The following is a 16756-nucleotide window of genomic DNA, read 5'->3' as shown; positions in this document are numbered from 1 at the left end:
GCATTCTGGACTGATTACTGTTTACTAAGAGTGCTGAAATACATTTGGAGACAAGTTTGATGGTGATGCATATTTTATTCTCGGTTGGTAAAAGGAACACTCCCACATAGTTGGCAGACTACAGTGAAGAGCAGAGGAGAGAAACAGGAATCAGCGAGCTTAGGTCAAAAACTAGACATTCAGCTTTTAAGATTTATTCCCTTTTAAATCCACAGTATTCTATGAAGCTAGATTTGATTGTTCTGTATGCAACACATTGTTCAAACATTAAAAGATTGGAAAATAACTCGTAATGCCCAGAAATACATGATCAGATACGGATCCCAGCATTTAGACAGATTCCTTCAATGGTGAAACAGAAAAGTTGACAACGATATGTTGAAGCTGAAAGTCTGTCCAGTTCTTTCTGATGTATTTAGATTTACCAAATAATTAGAGATGAGGAGGTCTGCATGGCGTGAGAGCCGGAGAGAGATGGATGAAGGAAACCACAACAGCACGTTTTTAATCAGAGCTTTGTTTCCTCACTGCAGGAGTTCAGAAATACACGAAAACCAGAGCTTTTGGTTTTTTAAGTATCACAGCCTCAGTTTATACTGCATGTTGACTTTTTTTTAACTTAAATATCAAAGAGGAATACTACTATTTACACTTTTTAAACTAAAAAAAAATACACAAGTGATTACATTAATAAAACAAGCGATGCAGAAAATAGTAAAAGGACATTCACAAACACATAAAAAGATTCTGTTAGTGGTGTAGTGTGTGTGTGATAACAAGCTGAAGTAATCAGCTCCTGAGATGAAGACTGGTTGAATGAACATAAGTCCATCCTTCTAAAGAGATAACATCTCCAGCGTGGCTTCAACACATTCTGTGGCGTTCTCTTTTTCAAGACACGGGTGCTGTGGTGGGTCATGGATTGCACATTTTGGAATCTCATGGCTTAATGCAAAGTCACGATGGTGAAGAAGAGGAGTTGGGGGAGCATGTGAAGGTTTTGTGGTGTCTCTCATGCCCACCCCGGCCCATCATTCCCCAGGCTGCCACTCTGTGCAGCCCGAGGCTCTGAAGCTTCTCCACTAAGTTCAGACTAAAGACGCCCCTCCCTTGGTTTCTGTCTGAGGACAATCCAGATCCTCCTCCCTGTTTCACATCAGAGGACAGAGGATGCGCCACAGTCTGGGCATAGTGCAGGTTGCTGTAGGGGTCAGTGGAGGCAGAGATGCCGTGCTGCTGCAGCAGCTGCAGGAGTCCCAAGGAGAAGGTGCTGCCGGGGGTGGAGTTGAGGCTTCTGCGGTGAAAGTGCTTGAGTTGGGAGGATGACGAGGCGTTCACGTGCTCACCGTCCCGATGAGGTGGCAGGCTGAAAGAGCGAAGGCTGCATACCAAAATATAAAAACACGGTTCATATTAATAAAAGCAAATATTTGATCAGCTTTAGATACATGCAACCATCTACAAACAGTGCTTTCCATCCAAAATGTTTGCTGCTATTTAAGCTGTCTAAGCAGTCCTAATAAAAAAGAACATTCATTGACATTCACTGATATGATTTTTCAAAATGCAAAAAAACAAAGTGTGGCTCCTTCAAAGGAAAACATGAACTGAGAGATGAAACCTTTGTGTGTAAAACAAGCTTTGGTTAGTTGGGTGGATTATCTCTTAAGGTGGAGAAGCATATCAGTTAGTTCACAGCAATAAGACAGCATCTGATTGTTTAATGGAGACCTTAAAAAGAGGCAGAGATTTAACTTAAAATGACAGTAGAAAGTCCAACCAACTTAGAGAGGGTTTTAAATGTAATATAACGTTAGTACAAGCTGTTGTATACAGAGACAGAGAACATGGGTTCATTTATGTTAGAGTCACTAGAGTTTAAGTTTTTTTTATGTTTAAATGTTGTCCACAGTTCAGCTGAAAATGGGGAGCTGAATCTCTGTGATCATAAAAACCCAACTTGTGGTAACATAATGATTGAAAAGTGAGTTACAACACTAAACTTTGTTAAATAATATAGCATAAAAACTCAAATGAGTGACACAGTGTTATTTTTTTTATCATGAAAGCCTGACTGCTTACAAACATTTTAGCATAGCAGGATGTAAGATTAATAGTTGCACAAAGTACTACACTGCAAAGACTATCACAAAGTACAAATTTCTTAAAATAAGTGAATTTACCCTTAATTTAAGCAGGTAAATAAGACAATCGGCCAATGGAATGAGTATTGCTAACCTTTAAATAGGATAATTAGATACTATGCACTTGAAACAAGACAATGCAGTTTTTTCTGCTGTTTTATTTTAAATATAAATTGTCTTATTCCATTTGCAAAGTGACTTACTTATATTTCATTTCTTTTTATCTTATCTTTTGAAGCAGGGGTCGTGAGGTTTGCTGGTGCCTATCTCCAGCTGTCTGCAGGAACCTTCTTGCCTTGCAGGAAGAAGGTTCCAGGTTTGATTCCCGGCCCGGGGTCTTTCTGCATGGAGTCTGCATGTTCTCCCTGAGCATGAGTGGGTTATCTCAGGGTACTCCGGTTTAATTCCACAGTCCAAAAACATGACTGTTGCATTAATTGACTTCTCTACATTCTCCTTAGGTGTGAGTGTGTGCGTGAATGGTTGTTTGTCCCATTTGTCTCTGTGTTGCCCTGCGATGGACTGGCGACCTATCCAGGGTGTACCCCGACTCACGCCTGTAGACAGCTGGAGATAGGCTCCAGCAAACCTCCCGACCTTGGGATAAGCGTGACAGAAAATGGATGGACATTTCAGTTTTTGCAGTGTATTAAAAAAGTGATCAGAGCTGCGAAAAATAAATCTAAATGTAGACAAAGTCAGGAAATTCAGAACTGCTGTTCTTCTGTATAGAAAAAGTAGCTATTAGAGACTGCAGCTGTTTGTAAAACTATGTCTGCTTTCTAGAAGGAAACCCCTCCCCTCCAAATAGTGATTATTCTTTTTATTTATTCAGCAATACACAACCCATATAATTTTAAGGTACTTTACTGAGACGATTCAATCAAATACTACAGAATAAAAAGTTTTCTATCTAAAGAAATCCAGCTAATCTTGAAATATGTCTTGGATTATTTCCCAATAAAGTATTAGGATGAAAGTCAGAGATAGCGACCCAAAAGAACAGAACCCAACCTAAAGTGGTTTTGGAAAAAAAGGTCCAGCTGTCTGGACTGTCACCACGTTCAGATGCTGTTTCAGGAATTATGGAGGTCTGATGAGTAACTCCCAATATTATTGTTTAAAAAAATTGTTCGACATTCCAGCAAGTTTTTTTAACGATTAACTTTATTCATGGCGCTAAATTTAATCTTGTGTCCTTGAGAGTATAAAATTTTGCTAGCTGGTTTTTCCAGCAGTTGAGATGTACCGGTAGATATCAGAAACGTAACAGTTTTCCTGCAGCAGTTACATTTTATTAAACTATAACACAGATAAATAAAACATGCTACTTTGTCTCTGTTATTAATAATTGAAATGCCGAGCCAACATTGAAGAGAATTAGTTGTTTTGCAGGTGTCCATTAAATCATGCTCTTACTTTTCCTGAAGGCTGCCTCTAAAGTTTCAGAACGACCCTCGATAGACGCTTTCTACCAGGGAAGGTGCAAAGGGGGAAAAGTCAAGAGGGGGAAAGCAGCAGGAAAAAAGACAGACACCAGGGAAAAGTTTGATTGAAGGAAAGGGTTGATCAGCTGCTTTTCATTTTATAAACTGAGATTAACTCAGATGAACTCAAAGTTGTGAAAATCAACAGGCAGCAGCGGTAGAATTGAGATTTCTACAGAGTTCTTACCGATTGGAGAAGGAGGGGATGAGAGGGGAGGGTTGGAGGACTTTGCAGGTGGGATGTGTGGGGAAGGTCTGAGGGAGGTTGGGACCCGATGAGGAGGCTGTCAGTTTATGGGAAGAGACACACATATTAAACCTCATGTAGAGGAAAATCCTTACATCTTAATAGGCTTTTAAAGGAGGACTGATTCAGAAGATACTAGACCTTGAAAACATTTAAAAGGGAATACAGAAATATTAATTTCAAACAGCGTAACTCTTACCCAAACCATGAGCTGCAGAAAGCTGCGACAGGTCAGGCTCATCCTCCTCCAGGTCGTTCAGGCTGTAGACGTGCTGAGTGTCCACCTCTAGTTCTTTGAAGTCTTTGGTCAGGACTCCAGGGCGAGGGTGGAGGATGCCCCCCAGGTTTGGCTTAGCCAGCTGCTGCCAGTGGTGCAGAGTCACAGAGCCTGACAGGAAAACACACAGGATAAAAAACCCTGATTCTTCTCACACAGAAACACAACAAATATCTCTGCTGAACATGATTTTTTCCTAGTTAACAATATTACCGTGGGCTGCAATATGCAGCAGGGAGCTTTCAACTTAACACCTGTGCTGTTTATTTCTAAGACTTTTATTTTAAAGTGATGCAGGTAGTAGTTCTTTAGTTGTGTTGCCTACTCGCCTGAATAGATAAACAAACTTTTAAACTGATCATCTGTCAGCATTTTATGTAGCTAAACAGAAACATTGACAGATTGAGAGAAAACACACAAATGATTTGTAAACACTGTAAAACACTGAGACTGTCTAACCATTAGCTGCTAAAAGTGCTAAAGTTGACATGTAATTGGTAACTTCAATATTTTCTCTGTAGAAAATCTAGTTTTTCCACCTCAGAATAAAATAGCATAAAGCCTGCAATGTGAGATTAATTTATAGTTGATCTAAAAAGAAATTCTGTTCCTTTAAAAAAAGGATTTGATTTCTAAAATGTTATTTTTTTACTCCTGTTTAGGAGATCTTTTGTTTCCTAAAAATGTGACTTGTTCTAGTCAGCTGGATGCTGAGTATGCAATGGATGCCTTGATAAACCCCCTCATAACCAGAGTTTTTTGTGATCAACACACTCTTGCATTTATGAAAAGTTTATAATATGATCACATTTTTAATGAGTTGAATCTGGAAATTCACATAAAACTCAGAATTATAAAAATAAATTCCTTAATAGTTATTGTTATTAAAACATTTAAAAAGGTGCTGAATACTAAATCATTAACCATATTTGATTACTAGATCTCAGTTGAAGTCAAACAAATTTTTAAGAAGGCAACACTGCTAGAAAAATAAAACAAAAGCAAAAGTGCTCCGTCAAACTGCTTATCCAAAAACAGAATAAAAAATAAATTTTTGCCCATCTAAGAAATGTAAAGTCATAAGGACAAATAAACCTACATAAGTTATTTTTTTAAAAACCCAACACTTTAAGTTGTTTGGTCATTTTCAGTGATGTACGTGTTGAATAAAAACTGTGGGGTGCATCCAGTACTTGTACCAAACGAGAGAATTGACATTCATTTTTGCACATACAGTTTTGTTTCAAAGACCACTTTAGAGTTCTTTCTTTTCTTTTCAATGACAACAGTAAAATAGTTCGAATTCTCAGACAAAAATGTGTCTTTAAACATTTAAAAAATGCGGCCCATGAGCTCACAAAAGGGTAACACATCAACACCGAGATTTTTTTAAAATAATGTGTTCGTAACGTAGATTTGGATGGTGAAGAAAAATCATATATGAGTTAATTTGATTGAGTTGATTTTTAAACCCTCCATTTAGTCATCTATGGATTCAGAGATGAAATGATTTTCCAATCATTTCTATTTTGTTTTAATTGGTGTGCTTTTAATCATGCTTGAAACTTAGACCTCCTTTTACCTTCTAGAGGCTTAACGATCTGCAGGCGGTCTGGCAGGTAGGACCTGGATCCACCCGAGGAGCCGCAAGAGTGCCGTGAGCTTCCGTTTGAGTAGTTGGTGCTTGTTGATGCAGCTGAGCTAGACGGCAGGCTGTCATTAGGTGTCAGAAAGCCACTGGAGCCGTCGCCCTCCTCACAGTTTGCCGCCAGGGCGCGGAGTTTCCGTTCTCTCTCCACGTCAAAGAAGGGCCGGTCAGAGGAGTGGCTCTGCTGCCGAGCAGAGAGGTTGCGTAGAGCAGCTTCCAGGTCCTGACCTCCTGGTGTGCCTGGCTGACCCAGCCGTTTCGGCCCACTGACACTGTGGAAAGAAAGGGAAAAAAATGGTGATTGGCATTGACCAATTAAAAGTGAAGATCAGCTCCTTTATTATGCTTTGGAAGCTCACCTGTTATCCTCTTTCTGAGCCGAACTGGAGCTCGGCTTGTCCTCCAGAATGAAGCTGGCATTGTCAGAGCCGTAGTAGCTGGTTCGAGGGGTGCTGGTGCAACTGGAGGGTGCGGACACCGGGCTGGATCCCGGCAGCCCTGGTGAGAGACACTGGGACCGCATTCTCACCGCTTTGTTTACCACCTTCACTGTTTCAAACACACGCCATGGATGGTTCCTGCCAGGAGAGGACCGTAATGTCAGAAAAAAAGCTGCAAACCTCTGATAGTGGAACACTGAAACCTGGAACACAGATTCCAGAAATTTATGAAAATAATCTGAATAATACAAGCTTATTATTTTTTAACATGGATTAAAAAGCACAACTTCTGTCTATTTTAAAGGTTGTTCAAATCAGTTATATTCTTTTTTCCTTATTTGCTTTCAGATATACATATTTTCTCTGAGAGTATTTTGATGGTCTAAGTGGGATGGCTAAATTTGTCACCCATTATTCTTTCTAAAGCATTTCAAGGTCACTCAGTTACAGTAGTGAGTTTCATATCCTGCCTCATATTCTTCACTAGATTTAGTTCTGGACTTGGACTGGACCATTTCTAACACACAGATATGCTTTAAAGGAGAACACCGGTTTTCTTACATTGGCCCCTTGATTTTACGTTATTACATCATGTTCTACTCACCCATATGAGTTGTGTGTCATTTGGAGCTGTTCTGAAAATATTCGGCTTTGTTATACACAAGTAACGTCTTCCTATGGGCAACGAGTTGAAGGCACAAACAAACTGCTTATAATTTATTCTTTATGGTACGCCAGCATTCATGACATGTAGGTGAATCACTGTCCCCCAGACATCCACGGTTATATTTTTTGTATTTATATCTTTTAAAAACAAAGCGGAGTGTGTATTACGTCATCCGTGCGCCGGACTGGAGTTGTGACAGGCAGCCCGGGCTACAGGCGGCTACGCTCTACCTCTTCTATTTGTTAGGCTAGCTAATCTGAATCGTTTAATTTCATTTGGAGAGGGAGATCATCTGTGGTAGTAGCACTAGACATCTTCCAGGAATGTCAGTAAAACAGGCAGCAGTTCAGCGGACAGGATGAATGAACGGTAGCCGGCGTGCGGAAGATGTCATACACACTCTGCTTTGTTTTAAAAACATAAATATAAAAAATATAACAGCGGATGTCAGTTAATTAAGTTCACTATAAAGTCCACTATATAGCCCCGGCTCTATATAGTGACTTAGCGATTTAGGGATTAGGGCGGATGTTTAGGCACAATAAGCTTGTGTTAGCTATGAGAATGGCAACCTTTAAAGAGAGTCTGCACGAGAAGAAATGGGCTCTGCATGCTCACGCACGCCAATTTCTTTCAAATTGACAGGGTGGGTCTTGTAAAAAACTTTGCAAAAATCCTCAACAACACCTTTTATGATTCCAATAATCGAATTTTAATAAAATATCATCTCAAAAAGATTAGTCTCCTTTTGGATTCCTAAAAGGAATACAGATATCAAAGATGGTTATTGTTTGTGAAGACAAACTTACTTGTACTCTGACGGGGTGGGAGAGTCCAGACCTTTCCTAAAGGTGCCCTCTATCTCCGCAGCCAGAGAGTCCATGGGGAGGACGGAGGCCAGGGCGGTGTACCGCTGCACCGTACTGTTAGGCAGACTTTTGTTTCGCAGGTTTTTAATGTCCTTCTGGGCCTCATGGAGCATGTCCTCACACTCAGAGTACTTGTCCTGCAAGTCCTTGAGCTGCAAAATAAAGAGAAAAAGCGACCCATTGAATAATTAAGATAAGCTTTTAGAAATACATCACAGCAACCATAAAACTGTTGATGGATTAAAACACTAAGATACAAATTTTAACTACATGGAAAACAATTTAAGAAATGATGCTGGAGTCAATTACCTCTGATTTCAGTTTTGACTCGTTTTCTCTGGAGGCACTCAGTTGCTGGTTCAGCGCCTCGTTCTCATGTCCAAGCTGAGGAACAGCACAAAGATTTCATAGAAATTACAATAACATAACAAATAGGAAAACAATTATTTAACTAAAAGGACATTTGAAAACCTGGAACCTTTAGAACTGCCAGCAACATTCAGGACATTTCTTTTTCTAAGCAATATTTAAGCCAAACGTCAGCATAACTTTGTTTTAGCTTCTCACCCCTTTGCAGCGGGCCTGCAGGTCAACAATCTGAGCGAGCAGTGAGCTGATCTCTTCCTGCTGCCGGAGAGTGTCCTCTACCTTTCGAGCCAGCTCCTCAGACAGGTCCACCACCTGTTTATTTGCAGACGCTAAAACACATAGAAGTCATGAACAAAATGGCATAGAAGGCTTAAACCATTTTGCCATAAATTGGAGAAAAACTTACAGAGCTCCTCCACACACACCATCATCAGCTCCTGTTCCTGCTCCTCATAGTTGGTCGTCTCTGATGAGAGCTCATTGGCCTGAGGAGACAGCTTCATGTTAACCGAAACAGCACAATGTTTACATAATGTAGAAGACAAATACTTTTTTTTTTTAGTTAATTCCATCTCTCTTAAATTGGGTTTTTGAATTTCAGACCATGCGGTTCCTTTTACATACCTCTATTCTCAGTTTGCGGTTCTCCTCCTCCAAACCCTTCAGCTTTTGATGCAGAAAGTCATAATGGACGAAGTTGCTGAGAGAACTGCTGGATTCATTTCTCTTAATTCTGCAGAAAGCAAAAGTATTCACACAATTATCCTATAAACAAAAAAATCGTTTTACACCCTATCATACAAATTTGTTACTTTAAATATACAATAGATAAGATTAAAGACATTTTGGACTCTAATAAGAGTTAATTTGTTAAATAAAATGCCTGTTTGGTTTGAGGCAAAAAAGCAGTTTTAGGGAAATACAGCTAAATAAAACTTTTTCAATGTTTGGTTTATTACTGTTTGACGGGTTCCAATTGGAAACTGACTCAATGGGCTTCTAAAGACTGTGGCAAACGCTACACTGCTGCTCCTGCTGTTAAATTTCATTTTGAATACATTAGATATGAATGCAGAAGAACCAAACAATCAACACAAAAAGAAAGATCCTCAAATATCAAAACAGATTCATAGATATCTAACCTAGTCATTACTGCAGTTACCAAATCTTACAGGCAATCCATAGAAGGTCCCTTAGCCTTTGCTTCACTTTCCCAGCACTGTTGACCTTTGCTACCTTGTTCTGATAAACCATCTAAGTTTTGCTTTAAAAGTAAAAACAAACACCTGATTGTCACAGAGTCTGAGATTTGTTCATCTGCACGGTTTCCTCAAATGAAAGGACAAAATAAACACTTTTACCTACTGTGATAATTTGGCCCCCTGCAGGTTCGGCAGGGTTCTAACACACTAAAGCATTGTGGCCACAATTTATGACTTAAAAAAGCAGATCGGAAGGTGAATCCGGGTTAAGTGCCTTGGGCATTTAGTATGTGGCAGGAGGAGGCTGAAATTAAACTTTCAAGTTGCAGAAGGACTACAGTACGACTATATTGAGCCCCAGCTGCCCTAATAGGCTGCTCTTAGACTGTTAGTGTATGCATGCAAACTTTGTTTGGACCACAGCAGGAATTTATCAGATTTATTATCTCCAAAAAGTATTTTGAATTAAAAATCACAATATTTTACATACATTTCTCCACATAAGCAGATTTGAAGAGCAGCTAACATGAAGGCAATTTCTAGAAAGCTAAGCTGGGATCATTAAACAGATCAGAAGTGCTGCTCAGACGTGTTTAGTGATAGGACTTTTTGAAAGACCATTTGCAGTCCTTGACATGTCATCACTTGACACAAAAATGGTTCAGCCTGACCTACCAGGAGAGGGGAAGTTGCTGTCTTCTCTAATTTCAAGGATGAAATTGTAAATTTGAGGTCAGCAATGCCGCAGAGGTAGAGCAGGCCCCTTTATATACAGAAACTATGAGTTCTAAATGTTCCTGGGGTTTTATTTCCCACCTGTGGACCTTAATTGATGTCTTTCCTCCATTCTCTTTCCCTCCCGTTTCCTTTCTGATGACAAATGATACTAGCGCAACAAAATCTTTAATAATTTAGAAAATGTTGGTGTAAAGGAAGGGCTGGGTTTTTGTATTAACCATGCTGTTTGCTCAAGTAGGCCAATTATAAAAAGGTCCAAAAACAATTAAATAGTTCTAGGTCAAAGCAGACTTTGGCACCGTCATTCATCATGTGTTGCTAAATAGACAAATGTTCAGAGAAAATCTACCTGTAAACCGTTGATAAGGAAAGACATTTATTTTAAATGAGAAAAGAAATTTAAAATTCTCAGTGATTTACAGATGCCCTGATAAAATTACTTAATTTTTTTTGTCAGAAAACTTCGAATGTTTTTTATTGTTGATCATTTGAGAAAAATAAACATTACATTTAACTTGCTTTTTAAAATAAAATAATACCTTTTGAGGCTGGTGAATACCTCTGCAGGCCTCATTATCTTGTCAAAAGCAAATAATACTTTTGTGAGTACCTCTGCTGATGCAATACTTGCTTAATTTCAGGCTAAATATCAGCCTGTGTGTAAAGCAGCAAATGAGGTGATGTGTGTGTTTTTGTGTTTTGAATTACTCACGGCGACAGGCTCTGTGCGTTCTCCGTCTCCTCTGTGCTGGCGTAAAACTGCAGCAGGTCATCTCGCATCGATAGCTCATGGCGAAGTTGAGAGATCTAGAAAAAAATCATATATCATTGATCAATGGAGCTCAGCAGTTTCTGCTCTACACACGTAAATAATGAGGATCACTTACCTCTTCTTTTGCAAACTCCAGCTGTTCGTCCAGGGTTTCATTGCGAGCTGTAAGCTCTTGGTTCTGCTTTAGAAGGGACTGACCAATTCGAGCCGCTAACTCCAGATCCCGCTCTTTCTACGCAGGGATAAATCAATGAAAAATTAATAGTTATGAAGATGTCCCGAACACGTGTGCTTAAACCGTGGAAAAACAGAGCTGAAGGGGGAGGAACATATGTCTAATCCTCTGTAATCCAGCGCATCTGCTGTGTGTTTCCCTCTTACCTCCTCCAGCAGGTGGGTGACCGCCTTGATGTCGTGGTACGTCTTGGTGATTTGGCCCACTCTATCTGAGCACAACACTAAGAAACAAAAATACATTTTAATGAGATGAGGAGGGTGATATCTTTTTAATTGTTGGAGAAGGTAGCAAGTTAAAAAAAAAAAAAACTAAAAATGAATATCTTATATCTTTATTACACATCATTACTGACTATATGCATTTACTTAGTTGAAGAGTATTTACTTAGTGTCCTTCCATTGAAGTTTTAGGAGCCAGACCAAAACATCCCCATGTGGTTCACCATTAACTGATCCTCTTAGCCTGATCCCTTTTAGCCCAGTTAAGATGCCAATGAAGGCACTGCTCCCCTGAGACACCAAAATAGCTTCGCACAGCAGCCTGCAGAATTAACCTGATGGTGTCTGTATCACCTGGAGACTTAAGGAGGGACAGTACTGATGAGAAAATCTGTTTACATCCTGAACAATGGTTTGTTTTCCTTCACTTAAAAGTCATTAAGGCAGAACAAGAACAAAGGATTAATTCATTAGTCAGTTTGAAGAGATTTAGCATTGACGTGCTCAGAGTTTGGAGCACAGCCATTTATGTCCCCATCATTGTCACTGGTCCTAATAGTGATTCCGTATTACTAAATTAAAACGGTGCTGTATTTCCATAATCCTACTAACATTCCAAAAAAAAAAAAAAAAAGCTCATTTGGCAATTTTTAAAATAGACTAAATAATTAAAATTTTTAATATATGTTGACTTTTTTGTTGTTTTTGTTTAGTTTTTTTTTTTTTTTAACAAAAATCTCTGAACTATCTTTATTTAGTTTAAGGTATTTTTATTTATAAGAACCAAAACTGTTTAATCTGAAGAAAGTTTTTAAAATCAGCTTACAACTGTTTTTATTTATTTATTTATTTTTAAAAAGAATAAACCAGTTATTACAAATTTAAACTTAAGTTTAAACTTAAGTATTGAGCAAAATAAGTAGGTTAATTGAAGATAATAAAATAATTTCCATAAAATGAGGTAGGTGTTTATATTGATGCGTTTTAGAAAAGGTGATTCTTAACTCTAACATGGTTAAAAATATTTCATTTGCTGTACGAGTTATTTTCCTTCTTTTGCTTGGCTGTTTAGCTTCTGACTCCAGAGAAAATATCCGTCTTGAGTTTGTTACATATCTTTCTTGACAGCAAAATAAAAACCTGTAATCCAGATGAAAAACATTTTTGACAAGCTAAAAAAAAAAAATCTGAATTTAAACGTCATTTTTGTATGCTTGTTCAGGGGCATAGGACGCTTGGTGTCCAAGCGTTCTGTTGTTTACAGAGCTGTCCTGATCTTTTCTTTAAATAATAAGCTTTCCCACTGCAGTCCCACTATTAAACCTAATTATATAGAGCAGATTTTTATAATTTCTTTAGTTTTTTATGATTATATATATAAAAACAAGTATTAAAAATGTATGTAAAATTTTATTTTACTTTTATGAAATTTACTAAGACAAAACTAATTCATGCATTTACATCTAAGTAAAAGACAAAAAAGCTTTAGTGTTTAATCATCACACTAATTAATGCATTTTATTTTTATTTAACCAAATTCTGTCTTCAGTTTAAACTTGCTCTAACTGTTTTCTAAAATGAAGTAAAAAAAATAACAATGGTATATTATTCTTTAAAAACAACTTGAAATAATTTGAATAAATAGCATAAACCCTTTAAATACCAGATTTGGTCATAAAAAATACATTCGTTTAAAACAAACTGAAAACTCTGTATCTGTTAGTGACCCTAATCCTCAGAAAATAAAGCAGAACTTAGGCAATTACGTTCATCTACGTTGCATAATAATTATACTTTTACACATGCCAGTAGGTTATTTTCCAGTAATTTAACCTGTTTTTCTATAACTCTACAACATTTAAACAGACCTTTACTCTGAAGTGCCTGTTTACAGGTAATTTATTAAAAGATCAACATCTCAAGATAAATGGCAATTCAGTTTAAAAATATTGAATATATTATCCAACATTAGGTTCGTTCATCGCTTTTTTAAATGTGTGATCATATGTATTGTCAGATTTCTGCAATAAAGTTATTTTAACTTTAAGAAAAACAAACCTGACGAGCAAAAATGTATTCTTCCATAAAAAATATGTTTTAAAAGAAGCAGCCACCTGCTTAAGGGTACACCAACAACAGGCCTAATGTACAATAATATAAATCCTTTTTCTAAATAATGCAGGCTTAAGATCACTCACACAGAAGTCTCTCTGAGCCCTAAACTACTATCTGAGACAGAGTCTATAAATTAACAAAGCTTAATGAGATAACCGTTCCACAAATCCTATTGTTCTCAAAGCAGATTGGAGCATTTCCTGTGCTGAAAAGACAACTCACCAAGGGACACTAAGTAAACTCATCAGCTCTTAACAAGGCCCTTTATCTAGCAAATCACAATAGAAAATACTTTAAATAAAATGTTCCTTATTCCAGATTGGTTTACATTTTACAAGCAAAACTCTGCTGGATGTATTTTGTTTGGTTCTGGTTGAATGTTTCTAATTAGACTGATGCAGACTGAACATCCATTCAGGCTGATCTGAGTAAAATCCTTGACCTGAACCTGCTGACCAGGCCGCCGCAGAAAGGAGATAAATCAACAGGTTTGACATAGTGGATGAAGCTAAACCCAAGCAGGTGGTTTGAACTGTGACTGTGACTTATACTGTTCGAGCAGATAAGTCTCGTTGACTTAGATGTTCTTATGACATCTGTTATGTTGAGTGAATCAGACAGGTGAGGATTAGCTTTGTTGTACAAAGAGCAGCCTTGCTTGAGCAAAATTGATCCTTTTTTCTAGAAATAAAACCTTCTTCGCAGGAAAGTAGTGTAGTGTACATATGTAGTGAATTGCAGCGTAGTGTAAAACTTCAGCTGTAATCCAGAGCATCAAAGGGAGTTTTGTTTTAGAACAATCAAAACCTCCCTTTCATAAAATTAAAACACGTATGATCACCTGAACAAATCATTGCTGGAGATGTTCATCCTGTCCTGCTCTCTGGAGGGGTGCCAGCATATTGCAGTGTTTTTACCCTTCACATGTCCATTCAGACAAAGACTCGCCATATTACAGGAAGAGCCAATTATAACAAGTGCATTAACAATCTTAGAGGCAGTCAATACCAGCTGGTTACAATTTTAGAAGATGTTCATTAAGTAGATTCTTATTTCATCCCTTTAAAGTCAAGTGTATCATATTTGATTGTTCTGATTGTTTTGATTTGTTCTTCAAAACCCTCACACAATCAGAGACATGTAGTGAACAGAAAACGTATAAAAGGTTATACAGAAATGCCCATTGTTTTAAAATTGATGCAAATAAATTATCAAATTTAACTTATGCAAACTGTTTGTTTATCTATTTCATTTGTTAGAAGGTTTAATGACAACTCTAATATTATTTAGATTTTTTTGTCAATTACTTCATGGTCCAGGCTTTACAGGTTAGGAGTGTGCTGTTTAAGCCTATTAAACAATACAATTACACCAAAACTTTTTTTCACTATTGGAATGAAAGCTGCTTAAAATAACATGAATCTTCAGTATTTGTCTTTTTAAACAACAATTACTGAAGCAAAAATAATAAAGACAGGTAGGTTTTTACCTCTTTCTTCAGTCTAGACAGTATTAACTAATTTAAGATTTTGGTGTCATAGTTGCTGCAATAGAAAAAAAAAAGTGCCAAATTTGCAAATGCCATTTGAGAAGAGAAGCTTTACAACAATGATAATAAGTGATGACGCACACAGTTAAGGCTTTCCCTTCACAGCTGCAGACTGTACACACACACATACAGTATTTATCTCAGTGACCTTCAACAGAATAAATGGAAATGACCTAAAGCTGTATTTCTTTTTTCATGCTAGCAATTTTTTTAAGAGCTAACATACTCAAACCTGGGATCAGCATGTTGTTTTTAGCATTTATATCATAATGCATGAAGGACTCCAAATGACGCCTCTGCAGTCTAAACTATACTCACAATTAACAAATCAAATCTCCATGCTGCAGCTCACCATCTGTAAACAACATAATTTGACACAGTGCTGCTTCTACGTGTTATGCTGCCTTTTATAATCCTGAACGTTAAGAATCTCCTTTCCTGTAATGATATAATCTCTGCACATCACTCTGCATCCTCTGCATACCTCAATCACAATATTCACTGCCATAGCTCACCTTGTGTTACCTCCTTGCAAAGGCTGTTGTTTGTATTGTTGTTGTTATTATTGCTGTTGTTGCAGATTATATCTTCTTCAACTATTTCCTCCACACAACTGGTCATGCTCTTGTCGTCTTCTTCCCCCTCAGAAGCTGAGGAACTCCATACCTCCATGGTGACAGCAGAAAAACTGGCCTCTGTTACTTTGTCCATAAGTTAAATCCTCTGTTCATCTAAGTTTACTGTTTGCTGGCTGTGCTGTGATGCGCTGCCTGTCTCTGCTGCATGGTTCTGCTGGCTTCTCTGTGAGTCTGTGTGAGGCTGGCTGTGTGTGAGAGAATCTGGGCTGCTGGGAGTTAATATATAATCCCTGACTGTGCACGCCATCTGTCGTCATGCCTGTCTCCATTCACCTGGCCACGTTGGACTACCGGGTTGGAAAGAAAGAGGGAGATGCTAAGGAGGAGGTGAAGGAGTGAACAAGAGCTGAAGCTTAGGAGGAAAAGAAGGATCAATTAATTAATTATTCAAATTAATCATTCTGACTTGAAAACATCCACAGGAAGATCATTGAGATGCGAATAAAGGTGAAGAGATAATTCAGAGGATGACGCAGTTAAAAAGGATGCTGCACAAAGCCCCCCATGATTTGATTGAGATGGTATGCTCCCAGAATCCAAGCAGCTGCTCTTTTCTCCTCTCATACGTAACAGACAGAGAGGAGGCTGAGCATAACTCTGCTGCAGAGAGAGCCACACCCACGGGGTCCTGATAAAGCCTGCAACCTGCATAGAAATTTCAATATCAGGCCAATAATGACCTGCTAATCCCAGTTTACTAAAAAGAACTTTTATAATAAGGTTGATCAAAGTTCTGTAAGCAAAATATAAAAAACACACAGTAAGCACAAATCATGTCTTACTTTGCAGAACACCTAAGAGCCTTCTTAAAGCAATTCATCTTCTGACCCCATTAAGAAAATTGGTAAATAAAACCTAGGTAGTGTGTCAAAATACAAAAAAAGCTAAATATTGAAAGATGCGGAAATTAATTTTACAACAATTTTACAAACTGATATTGAAATAAACCCAGGAAAAGCTACCAGAATGTTTACTAAAGGAGTTCTTCTATTGTTATAAACTATACTGTATGTTCATATTTCATAGTTTTTCATAAAGAATAAAAAACAAAAACTTTGTGAATCTTATGGAGTTTGCTGCCTGCGAACATATTTCCCTGTCCAGTCAGCCAAAACAACTGTGAACCAGACATGGGAGT

General features: G+C 37.8%; 1 protein-coding gene across 2 annotated transcripts; it reads right to left on the bottom strand.

The window, feature by feature from the left end:
• Nucleotides 1–55: 55 nt before the first annotated feature.
• Nucleotides 56–15909, bottom strand: si:dkey-28e7.3 (trafficking kinesin-binding protein 1). Of its 2 annotated transcripts, XM_038284721.1 has the most exons (15): nt 15496–15908; nt 11242–11318; nt 10976–11092; nt 10801–10895; nt 8773–8881; nt 8555–8633; nt 8347–8477; nt 8089–8163; nt 7720–7931; nt 6163–6381; nt 5738–6075; nt 4078–4266; nt 3819–3915; nt 3564–3615; nt 1242–1381 (listed from the first exon to the last, which is right to left on the bottom strand). In XM_038284721.1, exons 1-14 carry the CDS (start codon nt 15689–15691, stop codon nt 3582–3584), a joined length of 1968 nt encoding a protein of 655 aa, XP_038140649.1. In that variant the 5' UTR covers nt 15692–15908; the 3' UTR covers nt 1242–1381; nt 3564–3581. The 2 variants fall into 2 exon arrangements, with proteins under 2 accessions (XP_038140648.1, XP_038140649.1); XM_038284720.1 differs by lacking the exon at nt 3564–3615 and having other exon boundaries at nt 56–1381; nt 15496–15909.
• Between the last annotated feature and the right edge of the window lie 847 nt (nt 15910–16756).

This window comes from Cyprinodon tularosa, unplaced genomic scaffold, assembly GCF_016077235.1.
Source record: "Cyprinodon tularosa strain WSP-4 unplaced genomic scaffold, ASM1607723v1 ctg201, whole genome shotgun sequence".
Taxonomy (NCBI): Eukaryota; Metazoa; Chordata; class Actinopteri; order Cyprinodontiformes; family Cyprinodontidae; genus Cyprinodon; species Cyprinodon tularosa.
Note: the sequence above shows the minus strand (reverse complement) of the source record. Positions and strands in the feature narration are given on the sequence as shown.